The 16,055-nt window shown below is 51.2% G+C and overlaps 1 protein-coding gene across 1 annotated transcript in view; it reads right to left on the bottom strand.

Annotated features, from left to right (window-relative positions):
• Window positions 1–16,055, bottom strand: part of NTN1 (netrin 1) — a 106,205-nt gene that overhangs the window by 48,259 nt on the left and 41,891 nt on the right. Inside the window, exon 2 of the mRNA XM_075720073.1 lies at window positions 2,256–2,444. Within this exon, the coding sequence (XP_075576188.1) occupies window positions 2,256–2,444 (189 nt within the window). The remainder of the gene's footprint in view (window positions 1–2,255; window positions 2,445–16,055) is intronic.

The raw sequence follows: 16,055 nt of genomic DNA, 5'->3' as shown, positions 1-16,055 counted from the left end.
AATTTGGTGATCTCAAATTTCAAGAGCAGGAGCGCTTCGAGAAGGCAGGGGGATGAGAAAAGGACAATTGTAAAGAGCATTTAATAGAGTGAATGACCCAGCGACTGGGAAATACAGTCTTAAAACATTGCAGAGTGCCTCGCGAAGGCCAGTGCACATCTTCCCGGGTGCTCACTTGGGGAAACTGAGGCACAGCATGGCTCTCAGGTTTCCCACCCGCAGATACCACCCACCACTTGGCAGTGCATTTAGAGTAAGACCACTGTGCTATCAGCCACGGAGAGGTTAGCGAGAGCGAGGGGCCAGGGGACAGCAAGGATAAATAGACAGGAGAGGGGGAGCAGACTGCCTGGCCAGGGAGGAGAGCTGGGAAAAGCAGAAGAGAGGAAGGTCCTGGGAAATGCCGGGGTCAATGAGACAGAGAGGATTAAGTGTGGACATCACTGCCAACACAGGGCAGGGACTGCCTTTTCCCCGGATGGAAAAGCGGGGGAGGGACAGGGGGTGGGATCTGCCCTACCCTCCAGCCAAGAATCCCCTCCCTGCTCCGTGCTCCCTGCGCTGATCCCAGAGGACTGGAATCCCTATGGATTCACAGTGATCCCGTGGCTGGGAAAGAGCACTCTTCTCCCCCAAATCCCACCATATACCTGGGAGCCTCCACGCTGGGGAGGCAGCTGGGACAAACCAGAGCCCAGGGAAGGAGTTAAGTGCGCTTGGGGAGGGTTGGGGATTCCCACCACCATTCAGGCACTCCAAAATCCTTTCTGCGGAGCAGGAAGGTAAATGAGAATCAGGCTCTGGACATCAGCAAACGCCTCTGTGAGCACGCGGCTGCCTGCGGGTGATGGATGCCTGCCTACATCACTGCCTGGCCCTGCTCGAGGACAGCCCACACCTTCACAATTTCCCTTTGTTTGCCTCAACCTAATGTGCTGTTACTTCGGCTGTGACCCATCCGTGAAAGCAGAAATATGAACTTTATTACGACACATATCCGCTTGGGACCGGGGGCAAGGCGCGGCCGCGCACGGCAGGCAGCTTGCTGCCGGAGCAGGGTCTGGCTGGGACGCTGGGTGTTGGGGCTGGCGTGGAAGTGGCTCAGCCCTGCAATCCTGCCTTCTGGCTCCTTGGACCCCAAAATGGCAGCTCCTCTCCCCCCCAGAGCCTCAGGGTGGGTTCACATCCCACCAGCCCGCACTTTGGCTGAAGCTGTAGCTTGTTAGCAGCCTCAGTGCAGGGCGGGTCGAAAATGTCTTGCTGAAATAGTTTTTACAAGGTGAAAAAAGGGGGAGCAGGGCCATCTAAAGAAGCGATTTCTTTTTCAGCTTTGGCAGAGCATCTGTTTTCAGAGGAAAAAAGAAAAAAAAAAAAACCATGAAGCAGCATTTTCCTTAAAAAACTGAAAATGCTGAAGACCCAAAGCTTTCCAGCCAAAAATACCCAGCTCGGGCCAAAAAGCTTTCCGTTTCTTGTTGAAACAAGTCTTTAGAGAGAAAAGAGCTGAAGCTTTCTGCGGGAAACCCCAGCATCTTCTAATCTGTCTTTTGAATGTTTGCTTGATTCCTTTAGCTGCGTCTCAGGTTCAGGATTTATATCTCTGCCAGCAGACAGCTGAGAGTTAAAAAAGTTCATTTGCAGGATTATTGCTGCTCCTGCCCCAGCTGAAGCCCTGCTCACCTTCATGTTCACTGCAGAAGAAGAGGAAACCTCAAAAAACTCTGTTTGTTGAGCTCAAAATAAAATTGTTCCTCATTTTACTGTTCTCACATCATCCCGAGGAGTGAAATGTTTTGTGCGTGGGTTAAATGCTGCCTGTGTCCCCAGCAACGCTGGGGGTGAGGGTGGAGGGTGGGAGCAGGAGACGGGCATTTGGAGGAGACCTATTTACAGACGCTACATCTAACCCTGTACCTGGGATTTTGTGCAAGTCTGTGATGACCAAGTTAGCTGTGGCTGTTGGAGCAGAAGTGTGATTTATTAGTGATAAAACCTGAAATAATTTAAAGTCGTCCTCAGCAGTGAGGACTTTTTGTATTTCAATGGCCTCGTCCTGACCAGGAGGCTGGGGAGACCAGGGAGAGGTGATGGCAGGGAACGTGGGGGCAAGAAAAGTAATTTCAAGGGCTTGGCTTGGGAGAGGGAGGAGCAGGAGGAGTTTGGAGAGAGCAAAAGCTGTGGAAGGAAGAGCGGCAGGAAAGGGTTGGTGAAGAAGGAGCTGTGCAGTCCCAGCTGTCCCACCCCTGCCACGGTACCTTTGCAGGCCTTGCGGTGGGAGATGGGCTTGCTGAGGTCCCGGTAGAAGCCCTCCTTGCAGTAGTGGCAGTGCCGCCCCGCGGTGTTGTGCCGGCAGTTCAGGCAGACGCCACCACTCTTGCGCCCCGATAGCTTGTAGAGCTCCATGTTGAAGCGGCATCGCCGGGCATGGAGGTTGCAGTTGCAGGCTGCGAGAGGCAAAGAGTGGAGACCGTCAGCATCTGCACCCAGCCATGGAGGTGCCAGCCCTGGGGGAGCCTGTGTGCCAGGGTCTGGGCACCCTCGAGGTCCTGCCCAGGGTGCCCCCCCACAGCATGGGTGTCACAGGATGGGATGCTCTGGTGGCACCTCTGGCTATAGGAAGCCAACTGCTAACCCACATCCCTCCTTGACCAGTGCTATGTGGTGAGTCTAGCTTTTTGGAGGGGAAGCTGAGGTCATGGAGACCTTGCTTCACCATTGTGACTTGCAACAAAAATACCTTTTTGCCTCTCCCCACTTTTAATGTGAATTAAAAGCTGGGTGCAGGCAGGGCTGTGAGGGCAGAGAGCCCATCCATGGTTAGGAAATGGCAACACACATGCCCCCAAGGTGCTCCAACTTTGTTGCAAATGCTTTGCCCCACACAAGCACTGCTCATCTCCCTTCTCATCTGCTCTCTCACTGTGGTGCTTCATATCATGCTACTGCTTGGTACAACCCCCCCCAAACTGCTGCGAACCCCCTGCTTCCCAACACCCTGGGAGCCCCCTCTGTCTGCCCCCAGGGGAAAGGGCATTTCCAACATAACCTGCCCGACATTCCCAGTATTCCCACTCTCACCACTCCTGACACACATGTGTGTTTGAACTCTAAACACCATTTCAAGACCTTCCTAGCTAGCTTCTTGCGTGGCTTTCCTTCCTGTGCTTGGTACCTGTAGCACAAGGCTCTGTTAACACATCTCCAGCCCTGAACATGCCGATAAAACCTCACCTCTGCCTCCGCATCTCATCCCACCACTGAGACAGGGCTGGCCTGATGCCCAGTTAGTCAAACACCAAAAAGTCCCCCTCTGCTTTGATTGCATGTGTTGTGACTGAATGTGCCAGGAGATGTCCAATTTCTCCACCATATGCAGCCTAATGTCAACACAGGGACTATTTTAACAGGGGGCCTTTGCAAAGGACAACTTACGGACTTCAAAAGCTCGACCCCTCGCCTGCCTCTCCCCAGAGCTGTCACAGGAACATCAAGAGACAGTTGCTGGGGCTCTGTGCTTTGCCGAGAATTTTATAGCTTGTTTTCTTTTCCCTTTGCTTTTATTTGCTCTTCACCCCTGAACAATGCATCTGTGCAATGCCAACCCACAGCTGGGCCTCTCAGCTCAGCACGAAGGTGTCACGGCTCTGGGCTTGTCACCTTCCTTTAGCGCAGAGACATCTTAATCCCTCATTCCTTCCTGTTTACCTTATGGTGCTTGCCCAAGACAAAGACATGCTATATTTGCTTAATTATCGAATTTCAGCCCAGAAAATTACAGTGCAGTTCTGGATTATTTATCAGGAACAAGCCCCAGCTAACTCATGACATGAAAGGAAAGGGGACAGCAAAATCCTCCAGACACATCCGACCAGCAGGATGGAGACTGCTCTCTCCATGCTTTGCAATCTGAATTCCTCTGGCTGATGTGGTGAGGCCCAAACTCATGTCCCCACCAAACACTGGCAGAGCAGGAGAAGCAGCCACCAACATGCTAATGGTGAGAAGAGTGGCCTGAGAGCAGTTTGCCAGCCGTGAGAAAGTGAGATTCCTGACACAGGGCCACGACTTTGAACTGCAGTTTGCCTCTCCTTAGATGAGCCCACCAGCCTGCGGGTGCATTTGTCATCTTCCAAAACAGGAGACAACCATCAAGGAGACCGGAGACACAGCTCCTGCATGCAGAAGGAATTGCTGCTTTTTAGATCTGGCTGGTCCCACAGACACATTTGCTGATGCTGCAAGTGCACTTAAACAGCCTGTTTGCATCTAAAGGAAGCATGGGAGCACACACTGGGTGCTTTCTGCATCCCCCCTTGTAGGTTTTTTTGGTTTTTTTCCCCCTTCCATCTTAATCACAGGAAGAGCACTTTGTGCTTTGCTATGAGCTCCCCAGCAGCTGCTCAGCTATGGTATTCTCCTTTTCTCGCAGCATGCCGAGCAGCCCCTGCCAGGACGACAGCTACGCCACAGTCAACGCTGTATAAATAGGGGATTAGAGGTGATTCTTGCCCTGCAGAATGCATGAGCTAAGCTTTCAGGAAGGAGGTCGCATTTTTAAAGTCCCAATCCTTGTTTTAGAGAGAGGTGATGGAGATGCTGAGATTAAACCCTTTTCTCGGGCATGCAGGAGGCACAGGGCTGAGGGCTGGTTCCTCCACTCAGGGCAGAGCCTTTCCCCAGGCACAGACCAGCTGAGAGGTGCACCAAGGCTGCAACATGAAGTATGTCCCCTTGGCTATAACTAACCACCAAGGCAACACCTGTATCAACAGCACAACCTCAGGACTCAGCTCAAGCAGAGGATTTAAGTCCCTCGGCCTAAGGGTCTGTCATCCCTGCTCTAGCCTGTGACCAAGCAGGCACACCTCCATCATTCAAAGCCCTGAGACTCACTAGCAGCTCTGCCTTTGGTGCTACAAACTACAGGATTTAGTCCCTGTTGACCAACATGAGGAGACATTTCTCCAGGGGGTGGCATGGCCTCACAGAAGACCTAGTTCTTCCTTGAAGCTGGCAGAAATGTGTGTTTTCCAAAGAGCATGAAAGCTCACCTCCTCCTAAAACTTGTATTTTAGGAGAGCTGGACTTGGTACTCGAGTATTTTGCAAGGTTGCATTGGCAAATCTCTTTTTAAAATTCAAAGCTGAGCCCACCAGAAGAGTGAGTGAAAATCTTCACATTTCTTTGGGTTGCTTGATAAGCAGAATGTTTTTGCAAAGCCAGGAAAGCAGAACTCCTGGGATTTTCTCAAAGTCTTTGCAAATATTTCATCTGGTTCCACCAGGGCAGAGTTGTGTGGGAATGTGAAGGAACAAGTGGATTGTGCAGAGCTGCTCGCAGCCCTGCTCCGGGGATCAATTTTACATTGATCCTCCAGGGATGGAAAAATCCAGTGTCTGGAGAAGGGAAGAAGCTGAACCTCACAAGAAGCTGCAAGGAGCTCCCCAAAACAGATATCCCTGTCCTCATCCAGAGCAAATGACCTAAACACTGTGTATGCCTTGAGGTATAAACCCTCCCAAGAGGGAGAAGGTGTGGACTGGTCAAGCCCCTCTCCATACCCAGCATCCCTGCACTTGGCCTCCCTGCAAGCACAGCAAGCAGCTAGGGAGCGATGGCCACCCCTCTGCTGTGACTTCTCAGCTTTTTTTGGCTCTGTCAGCTTAGCCTTGGCTCTGTCCCCTCCTTCCACCTGCACTCCCAAGGCACCGAGGACATCCACTGGGCACCAATTGCCTCCTAAGCCCATGCAGACAGCTGCTTTTCCATTATCCACCCCCTCTTGATCCGCCTGTTTGTGCAGACAGAAGGAGCCAAACGGACCCAAGGAGAATGGTTTTAATTGAAGTTACTGTCTCCTTTGCTCACCATGAGTGCCTGGGTTCTGAATGGCCAGTGCTGTGCATGACCAGCTACCAGCCAGGGCTAGCTGGCAGCTCTGTCTGTGGCCTGATGTGTTTGCAGACGCCCCATGGGAGAGGCTTGCTCTGATTGAAGGAAAATAGCCATCCTATTTTTTCCTGACAATAGCGCATAGGGATGGAAGAATTAGGGCAATGCATTAAATGACCCATCTAGGCGTCTGAAAGTCCTTGCAGGAGATGAGGCTGGGACACATCATGATGGGATCCATCATGCTGGTGCTACAGCCTCGGAGAAAACCGGCAGTGGGGGCCCAGAGATGCTGAGTGCGGGCAATGCCTGGGCACAGCACTATCACTGGGAGCTGGCCGTTAGGACTGACAGGGACCCAGCAGCAGGTCATGATATTTTTGGATCCCAGCTCCGAATCTGTGTACAGTCCCTGAGTGCCACGGGTGGGGTGTGTGGCTCGCCTGGCCACATTTTCCGTGGACAGAGGCGCTCAGGAAACACAGCTCCCACCCACCCTCTCCCTCAGCTGATGGTTAATCTCCTGCTGTGCTAAAGCATTTTGTCTCGTTCCTAACATGAATTGGCCTGGCTTTAATTTCCAGCCAGTGCTTCTTGGTTTGAATTTCCCTGCCACAGTAAGTGGCTCTTTAGCAACCCATCTTTTCTTTCTATGAATGCCTTCGCTGGCTGTAAGAAAAATCACCTCCCAGTATTGGTATCACCTACATTCCCCATGCTCTGCTTTTCACCCAGCGGAGAAGACACCCCTGCACAGGCTGCTGACCCAACGCAGACCCAGCTATGGGCAAAATAGGTGCTGAGACGTCTCTGATGAAAGGTTTTGGCTCCAGGTCCTAGGCTAAGCTCAGTGCTGCTGTCTCCTGCTCTCTTCTTTCTGTTATTTTGCCAAGGACCTCACAAACCTTTTGTTCGCTGACTTTATTGCACACAGATGTACAGAGCTTCATCAAACAGTCTCTACCTGGGCCACCAGGCTCCAATATTAATAACCAGATATCATTTAAATGCAGATGTTCAGAAAGCTGGAGAAGGTCAGAGCAGAAAAGAAGAAAGCTTTGGTTTGGAGCCGGGTGAAGAAACTACAGCAGGAGCATCTCCACATTAAAATCAGTGACTTGGTCAAATTAATCCATCGAAGAAGGTCAAGGCTCTCCATTTGGGAGAACGGAAGGAGATACGTGAATGGGAGGCACAGGCTGGAGCTGTGTGGTGGGAACTGTGGTTGTGGCCTTTTGTGCTGCCGCTGTGCCCCCAGGCCCTGTCTCCCAGTGCCCTGCATCTCCCAGGACACATTCCTCTCTGCGGTTTTCATTCAGCAATGACAATGCTGCCCTTTCAAAAGACTCCACCCTTCCAAAACTTATATTTTGGCAATTTTCAAAATGAAAGTTGCTTTTTAAACAAACGAAAACCCCAAAACATTTTGTTTTAATTTTTGCAAACAATAATTTGGGGGAGGGGAGAAGGGAAAGGGGAGGGTAGAAGGGGAGGATAGAAGAAGCCAGGGGCTGAAAGTAATCTCTAAATTTGACTTGAATTTATGAATAGTCTCAGTGTCCTTAAAATTGTCCTTTTCCCAGATAAGTTCTTTTTCCAGCAAATTGCTAGCTCAGCCTGAGCCATTATTTCTCTTCTGCAGGAGAAAGCCTCGCATGCATCATCCCGGCTGCTGAAAGGGGCACCCTGCCTGTGCCCATCTGGGGAGGGGCTTTGCTCCCAGGGGACCCCTGGAGATATCTTCAGGGATATTATTTTTGAGGGTCATATTCGTCAAGGAAATAGCCACCCTTGAATCAAAGAGAGGGGACAACGGAGATGGAGCGGCCAGAGCCAGTGGAGAACCGTCTACTTGCTGGACTAGGAGGTAAAAAGAAAGCCCCTATGGAGACAGCAGGAGGGTGTCCCTGGTCCCCTACAGCATCGTGTTCCTTCAAGTCTGCTGCCAGCTCCTTTGAGGTTTTGGAGCAACTGGACATGAATCTGGAGCTGCTGGGTGAGCTCACACACTGCTGCATGCCACCAGACCCCTCTGGTCCAGTATGGGCTGCGATGCGTTGGGCTGCTGGGGCTTTTCCTGGTGAGTGATCCCAGGTGGTGTGACCCTGCAGGGATGTCCCCTGGGGAGCAGGGATGTGCCTGAGCTGGGGAGGGGTTTCTGTCCATGCTTGCTGCAGCAAAATGGCAAAGCATGGATGAACACTGGCCATGGTGGCAATGAAGTCCTGCACAGTACAGCCACCTTGCATGGCCCCAGGAGCTTGGAGCCACTGGGACTGAGTGGACGAATTCAGCTCTGCTTGCAGGGCAGGTGGCCCCACACCCTCCCATGTGGCTCGGTGCCACTCACCACAGACCCAGTTGGCCGACACTAAACAAAAACATTTGCTCAGGAAAATTCATTTGTGTGCACTATTAAGTCTGAGTAAGGAGGAGGATCGGAAATTGGTTTGGTTTGCTTGAGCTAATCCACCAAAGGGGAAATCCATCAGGGTGTTGTGGCTGTGAGGGGGAGACGCAGGGTCTGCGCCAGGCCCCAGGTTTTCCTGACAGTCAGAGCAAAAAGGCAGAGGGAAGTGTGCAGACACACCACAAAATATGCAGCTATGGCTGGCATCGCCCACGAAACTGGAGCCACAAACCTGACTTGCAGCAAGAGCAAGCATGCACCAGTGGAGGGGGGAGGAAAGCCCCATCCTTGCTGATGCATCTGAGACACCCCCCATTGCTGGGGCTGAAGGCTTTTTGTGCAGCCCCTTGCACCCTGACCTGCTCCCCACAAGGCCAAATGCCTCTTGTCCCTCTCCAAAAAACACCCCTGAGACCAAGGAAAGGCCAAACTGCAAATGTAGGTGAAGCAAGAGAGAGGGGTCCTGGAGACAAACACACTGAGAAAATCTTCCTGGTGGCACAAAAAGGGATTGGGGAACAGAAGAATTTTCCATGCATGAAAAAACTGAGGAATGGCAATTCTGTGCAAAAGCTCTAGACAAGATGGCATCAAAGTGACCCAGGACCACCCCAAGTGGCCTTCACTTCCCACTTTGCCCAGTTCCCAAACCCCTACATGCCTCAGGGACAGGGAGGCCCTGGAGATGTCCCCCTGTCAACATTGGTTCTGCAAAGTGTAACAGCACTCTGCAATACTGAAGCCCAAGTTGGTAACAGAAACATTTATGCCTGCCTGAGATTTCCAATGATAAGAGCCTCATTTTCTTTTATGTAAAAAAATGCCAAACTCACTGTTTGGGCTGAAATGTTTGAGACTGGGTGTCTGACTCAGGCTGAATATTTCTGGAAAATTTCCTGCTAAAGTGATTCAGCTGCTAATAAGAAACAAGGCTAATGAAAAATACGGTGTTGTGCCAATGTTAACAAATTTGGGGATTTCTTTCCTTAAAAAAAAAATCTATTGCCCTTATATTTGAAGCCAAGACTTAAAAAGAAAAACGTTGCTCCCTGGTAGGGATGTGTCTTTTGCTGTCTCTAAGAAGAACTGCTCAAGCTTGGACGAGTTTCTAAGTCACTGAAAAATGGGGGACATGTTCAGTCAAAGTTGATGGAGTTCTGCAGCTAAATTCCCTGAAGATCTTATTTTCACTGGCCAAACCAAGCTCAAAACCAAGCCTGTAGAGACAGGGCAGTAGATGCTTGTCCTGCCGGTGGACTCTTGGGTGCTGAGTGCAGCAATGCCAACCCGCAGTGTTCTCTCCTGCCTTCAGTATGAGATTCACCTCTGTACATCAGACCTCCCCAACAGTGATGGTCATCGGCAGGCCTGTCAGCAGGAAGGGTGAACTTTCAGCAGATGCTAGGGATTGGGTAAGAGAAGCAAATGCTAAACAGCAGAGTTCGACGGATTCAACCCATGAATGTGTTTTGGGGATCGTCCTCACCCCAGCAGACAGTACAGGTAAACCAGGCACTTCCCTGGTAAACCAGTTGTCCATCAGCACCTGTAGCCAGCTCAAATACTGGCTGTCAAAACTGCGCAGCAGACAGCTTGGCAAAGCCAACAACCAGTATGCGGTCTCTGGCATGTGATTTTGAGACCAGATACATGGAGAAAGTCCTGAGCTGCTTAATCAAACCCCAAAGGGGAAAGAACAAGTCCCATCAGATCAGCTACTGAGGCTTACTTTGTTGACACAATTATCAACTTTTCTCCAATGCTGTGAGACCAAAGGTCTTCCCAATAGCACAAGATCCCTTTGGAGAGCACCCGGCAGATGCTGCAAACCAGGCATAGTGGCTGCCTGTCCGTCCCTCCAGCCCCTCATGCCATGGGAGCTGGTTCCGACAATAACAGACGCTACTCGCGACTTAACCTGTGACGTGAACCTGTCTGACTCTGGTCTGATATATGTTTTTATTAATTTCAGGGATGGAGATACTTTCATAACTGCTTCCACATTTATTAATTCCAGACTGGACTGGAGCACCGAAATCTCACTAGGTATTTCCTGGCTGTCCACATGGTATTTCTGGCTCCACAGGAAGCATCAGAGGAGCAAGAGCAAGACTTATTCCTGGGAGATTTACAGCTATGAGATGTTCAGATTATGAGCCAGATTTTAACAATCTCTGAGCAGCGGAGATCTCCCCATTGCTGGCCAGCACACGTGGCAAACAGCTGCTTGCAGCCAGCGAGGTCCCACTGATTTGTGTGTTCCTGCCTTGAACCCTTGGGGACATCTCCAGTGACCTGCCATGGCTTCTTCAAAGCCACCAGGCAGCTGACTGTCTATCAACAGGCAATAAGGATGGATGAGAAACCTGTGAGCCTGTTGTGTTGTGCTGAAATGTTGAGATTTGTGGCAGCCTCTCACCCAAGGCATTTTAACCCAAGACAAAAGCAGTCTTACTCAATACAGGATACAAATCACAAAGCAAGCCTAGCCCTAGTGCAGCACATGCAGTTGTACTCAAAGTGCCTGGAAATGGGCTGCAAATTGCCCTTGCTTCCTCCAGCGAGTGTGCTGGGAGAGGACACCAGCTGCTCTTCAACAGAGACTGGAGTCTTTTTCCATCTAGAGCACCTCTGAAAGCTGTCTGGAGATGAGGGCTTCAGCCTTGTAGTCTGCATCATGAGTCTGACTCAACAAGGACTGGAGGAACCATTTCTGAGGGTGGGATGAGAGCTCCCGGTGGATCTCACCTGGGGGCTGACCTGTGGCTGGGAAGGACATGGGTGGAGCATGTGCTCAGCTCTCCTGTTCTGCACTGAAACTGCCAGCACATTGTACACACATTCAGGTCCCAGCACGGCCAGTGAATCGATGGCACTCACAGGCACATTCTAGGTGATCTAGCAAGAGCTCCCTTTTCTTGAGTAGCTGTAGGATTTGACCAGGAGATTTTCTCTGCAAATCAGGTATTGTGCAGGAATTCTGCAGATAAGCCTGGAAAGAGCTTAATCAATTTATTTTTTTGAGACAGGAAAAGTCAAGAAGTGAACTCTTTATTTCAGTATGGGAGATGATACCAGGCTGTCATCAGCTTTTTATTTAATTGCACCATCCAAATCCAGCCTCCTGAGGTTGTAAATACTTTGAAATGGATTGTTTGCATCCCGTAATTCATCCAGATGCCGTCTGAAGGCAGGAGCTAACAGGAGAGCTCACCCGACAACCTACGGGTTATCAGAGAAAGCATACAGCCACCAGCCCCTGTTTTGCCCACTGGAGACAAGCTCTGAGGTGCTCATCAAGTGTTGATGTTTATTTAGAGTCCGAGGTGAATTCACTTGGGAACAATTTATCCACTTAGGCTCTGGCCTTGTGTTTTCCTCTTATCTGGTACAGCTCTCGGCAGCAGCTTTCCTCCTACTGCTGCGGGGGTTGTGGTACTTTGCAAGAAGACCTTTCTCCTCTCTCTAACCCCATGCCATGGTGCTTACCTCCTACCTGTCCAGTCTGCTAACCTCAATGGGCAGTTATGAACTGCCGCAGGCTGAGCAGATGCTTTTCAAGGTGCGAAAATCAGCAGCCCAGTCCCCAAGTGCTTGGTCTCATGAATGCTTCGTGTTTCTGTAAAATCAGAGCCCTACAGCTCAAAAGGATGGCACATGGTGACGGACATCTGAGCACTGCAAACCTCAAAGTGATGCTCCAGCCCAGACCAAGGGGCGGGAGCCAGTACACCCAGTGCATAGACCATCACTGCCCCAGCCCAAGACATTTTCCTGTAAGTTTTCCTACATTTCTGATGCAGGAGTATACCAGCCACTTGAGGGTTAATGTCAGCACAAACAGATATTGAAAGAATTTGCACGTTTAGAGCAAAGGCTACTCAAAATGCAAAAGGCCTGATAATGCAACCAACTCAGCAAAAGAGTCAAAAGATTTTAAAATCTCTATTAAAACTGCTCAGCCTAAAAGGACCAGGGATACAAACAGCCTTAGCTCTGCTTCCATCACTGCCCCAAGGAGCCAGGAAACTTGGCCCTGGTTCCCCGACAGCTGAGGGGAGAAAGCAATGCAAAGCTGTTTTAAACTAGCTCAGACTGTGATTCCTCCAGGGCAGACCCAGCTTAAAATGATGCCACTCATGTGCCCAGTCACTGCCTCTCCAGTTGTGCTAATTCAACCGCCTGTGAGGTCGGGCTATGCTGGGCTCTAGTTTAAAAACAAACAAAGCGTGCTCAGGAAAGTGTTGTGTTTTTTTAACCCTAGATCATTTCCCAATCTTGTCTGGAGCAGGGCCAGGGGAATTGTTAAACCGGCCCCAGCCAGACCCGCTACTGGAGGGACCCTGCGGCTGAGAGCTACGGGCTGTTGCCAGAGCCTGTCGTGAAGCCGTGTATAACCTGTGGCCGGTCATCTCCCCCCAAACCCAGCGGCATCTCCTCCAAGGTGACACGGAGTCTGGGTCCCTGTGCTGCTGTACCAGAAACACCTTTCCGAAGACCAGCTGTCGCAGGACTTCCCTTTGGAGGCTGACTTGGCACGGCTTTCTCCTTTGAGTGACCCTTTTGTCCTTCCCTGGCCATTGGTTTGATGCTGCCTTCCCTCCTCTCTGCCAGGATCGCATCGCCTTGTCACCCCAGGCAGTGCCAGTGGCTGTATCTGTGTATTTACACCCCCCTGGACCCCTGGACCCCTGTGCCAGCAAGGAAAAGGGGACTCCTGCCCAGAAGACAGCATCCTTCTCGGAGCCAGGAAAGGATGCTACCCTGCAGGCAACTCCCACGAGTGACCCACGGCGCTGCTGTGTTACAGCATGGACAAAAGCCCCAGGGAGAGGGACTCTCCAAGGGGATGGTCCCCTCCATTTTGTCCCACATTGTGGGGTTGTGTGGAAGATGGTCCTGCCTGTGCCTGCAGATGCTGCTCCAGCCCCTGCTTCGTTCTGGGAGATGGAGTATGGGATGGATGGCTTCGGGAGCGCTCACTGCAGCCTCCTCCCCTTCCCCATGAATTACAAACCTCAGCTTGGCCACTTGATGTGCCAGAAAGTAACACAAGCTTGACAGATGACGGCTCTCGGGAAGGGTTTTGGTTTCTCTCCGAGGCTGAGCTGGCTCAGGGGAGCAGTTGGCAGCTCAGCGCATTTGTTTCCACCCGGTGGAGTGGGGCCGAGTGCCTGTGCTGCTGCGGAGAGGCTGGCCATGCAGGCTGTCCCCGCTCCCGGACTCGGCCACTTTTGCTCAGTGGCTCTTTCTCTGGTGAGGAGATGCTCCCCAGCACAGTGGTCCTTCCCAGCCCACAGGCCAGACCAGGAGGGGCAGAAAAGCTCATCTCTGCCCATGCCATCCCCAACTGCAAAGCCCTGGCTGTGTCGAAAAGGACACACAGATCCAGATAAGAGACCAAAGCCCTGAGCCACTCTAAGCTGCTGGAGATGAGATTGAGAGTCACCCATTTTTTGAAAATATTTTCCAACCCTGTTATATCAATTAATGCATTTCAAAATAGATGAGTGCTTCATAGCACTGGTTTCTTGCATCAGCTGTTGTGCAGCGAAGAACCAGTGTCTTCAAAAGCAGACATCAAACACCACTGGCCCAAAATAAGTCTTGATCTTCCCTGCATGGTGGGTCTCTCTCTGTTTCTCTGGCAATGATGTTGCCTAATCACTTTGGGCTGGTTCAGTTCACCAGCAAACAACCCTGAAAAGGGCCTGAGCTGCTGGAAATCTGTGAAGTGCTCTGCCGAGACAGGTGTGTACATGGGAAACATCATTCCAAGAGCGTGGGGCTAGGCACCAACATATCACCTCCCTGTTATGCTAATAAAATGTAGTAGATTGCTGCAAATTAATCCCCATTCAATCAATCCTACAGTGACTATGAAAACAGGGGCCATCCATCTCTCCATGCATAGCTGGAGGAAGGTGGGAAGCCAATCACTGGCACATGTGTTTGTTCCCTCTGCTCTGCCCTTGTTCCTGCTCTACAAACACCCCAAAAGTCCATAGCTGTTGATGCCAAGGCAACCAGCAGAGTCAGCTCTCCCCTATTCCAAGCCCAGTCCTGTCCACCACTGCCTCTCCCAAGACACTTTCTGCCAGTGCATGGGCACGCACTTCCCTGCACCGTCACAGTTGGTGACAAACACAGCTGCACCAGCCCCTTCCCTGCACTCTGGCACACGAACCAACTCCACCAGAGGCAGGGAATGTCCTGCCATGGCTCTGCTGCTGAGCCCAGTGCAATCCTGGCCAAGCCGCCTAACACCGACGTGCCTCAGTTTCCCTTCCTGGAAGTGGGCACGTGCCTCAGAGGAACCCTGGGAGGGTTTTGTTGTGGGAAAGGCTGAGAGCTCTGGGTAACAGGAGCCAGAATTGTCTGTGGGTCTGAAGAAAGGTGTTAGATGAGTTAAAAAAATTCAACTCTAGCTGGGAAACCTCAACAGAGATGTATTTTAATTCTGCTTTCAAGTCTTCCAAAACCTGAGCTAATGCTGCAACCACACAGTCCCGAACATGAGTCCCAGCAGTTGGTGGGGCAAGCATCCACCACCTATCCCACATTAACCTGGACTCCGTACTGGCTCCAGGCTGGCTTCTGAAACGCCACGCAGGTGTGAAGAGCCGAGGACGCCTGTGTTTGCTCTGCGATATTCACACCTTTGGGGCCGTGGACAAAGCTCTCCTTTGTGGCTGTGGCTGAGCCTGGGTAAACAGAGCTATCTTATCACTGGGACGTTATCGGGGGATCTGAGAAAGAAGGAGAACTCCAGCTTATGTGCCTGACCTCCCAATCAGCGTTATCATCGGCAAGGACATGAAAGTATTTCACGGAGGTGTTGGGACAAGCTTGTCTGCCCTGCTCCCCCCACCACTGCGGGATGGCGGCATTCTGCTCGGTGCTCCCTGGCCAGGCTGGGCAGTCCCAGGACTCCCCTGCAAGGCACTGGTGTATTTTGTTTTCCTGGAGATTGGGGTTTTATCAAAAGCTGACAGGCTTATCCCACCTTATCAGGGGAGCAGTGCTACTGTTAATGGTTTTCTGTAACAGGCTCTGGGCAAAAATGTTGATTGCTGCCTTGGCTCGAGCAGGTCAGGGAGGGCAGGCAGCTGACATGGATGAGCACAGCATCCTCTGCCTGCTGCGGAGGTCTCTGCAGAAGGCAGCGCTGCCATCCCGCACGTGAACGGGACCGTCCTGCACTGTCCTGCAATGTTTAACATCAAGACTCCAGCACCTGTGAACATTAAAAGGTCATATTCCACCCTCTGCAAAGGAAGAGCTGTCAGCTCGGGTGTCCCACACACATGTCCATCTGGAACATAGTATTTCACCTTCTCACTTTGCCTCTGATTGCCATGGGATATGTTATTTTTCCTTTTGCCTGCTTTGTAGCTGAATAGTATTGTCTGCACTGACTGCAAGCTCACCCCAGAGATGGGTCTGGGCTGCTGTAAGTGATGGGCTATTACCTGATCATTCAGCAGCCCTGGTGCTTCTTAGATGCCAACATTTCAAGGAGCCTCATGGTCTGCATGTGCTCATCTTCACAAGCAGCTGTTATCTGCTTTTATAAATGTCAAAACCAGGGTAGCGAAAGGTTATAGTGTGGGATGGTAGAGGTGTTAGGCTCCTTAAAGAAAGAATTGATGAGCTGGAAATACAGGTATCTTTGGTGTCATGGGACCTATTGGGCAATGTAGGGCAGGGACTTCAAACCAAGTCTCCTCTACCTTAAGCCAGTGCTTGAGCA

Source organism: Pelecanus crispus, chromosome 12 (assembly GCF_030463565.1).
Source record: "Pelecanus crispus isolate bPelCri1 chromosome 12, bPelCri1.pri, whole genome shotgun sequence".
NCBI classification, from domain to species: Eukaryota; Metazoa; Chordata; class Aves; order Pelecaniformes; family Pelecanidae; genus Pelecanus; species Pelecanus crispus.
The sequence above is the reverse complement of the archived record's forward strand: the minus strand, read 5'-3'. Positions and strand labels throughout refer to the sequence as shown.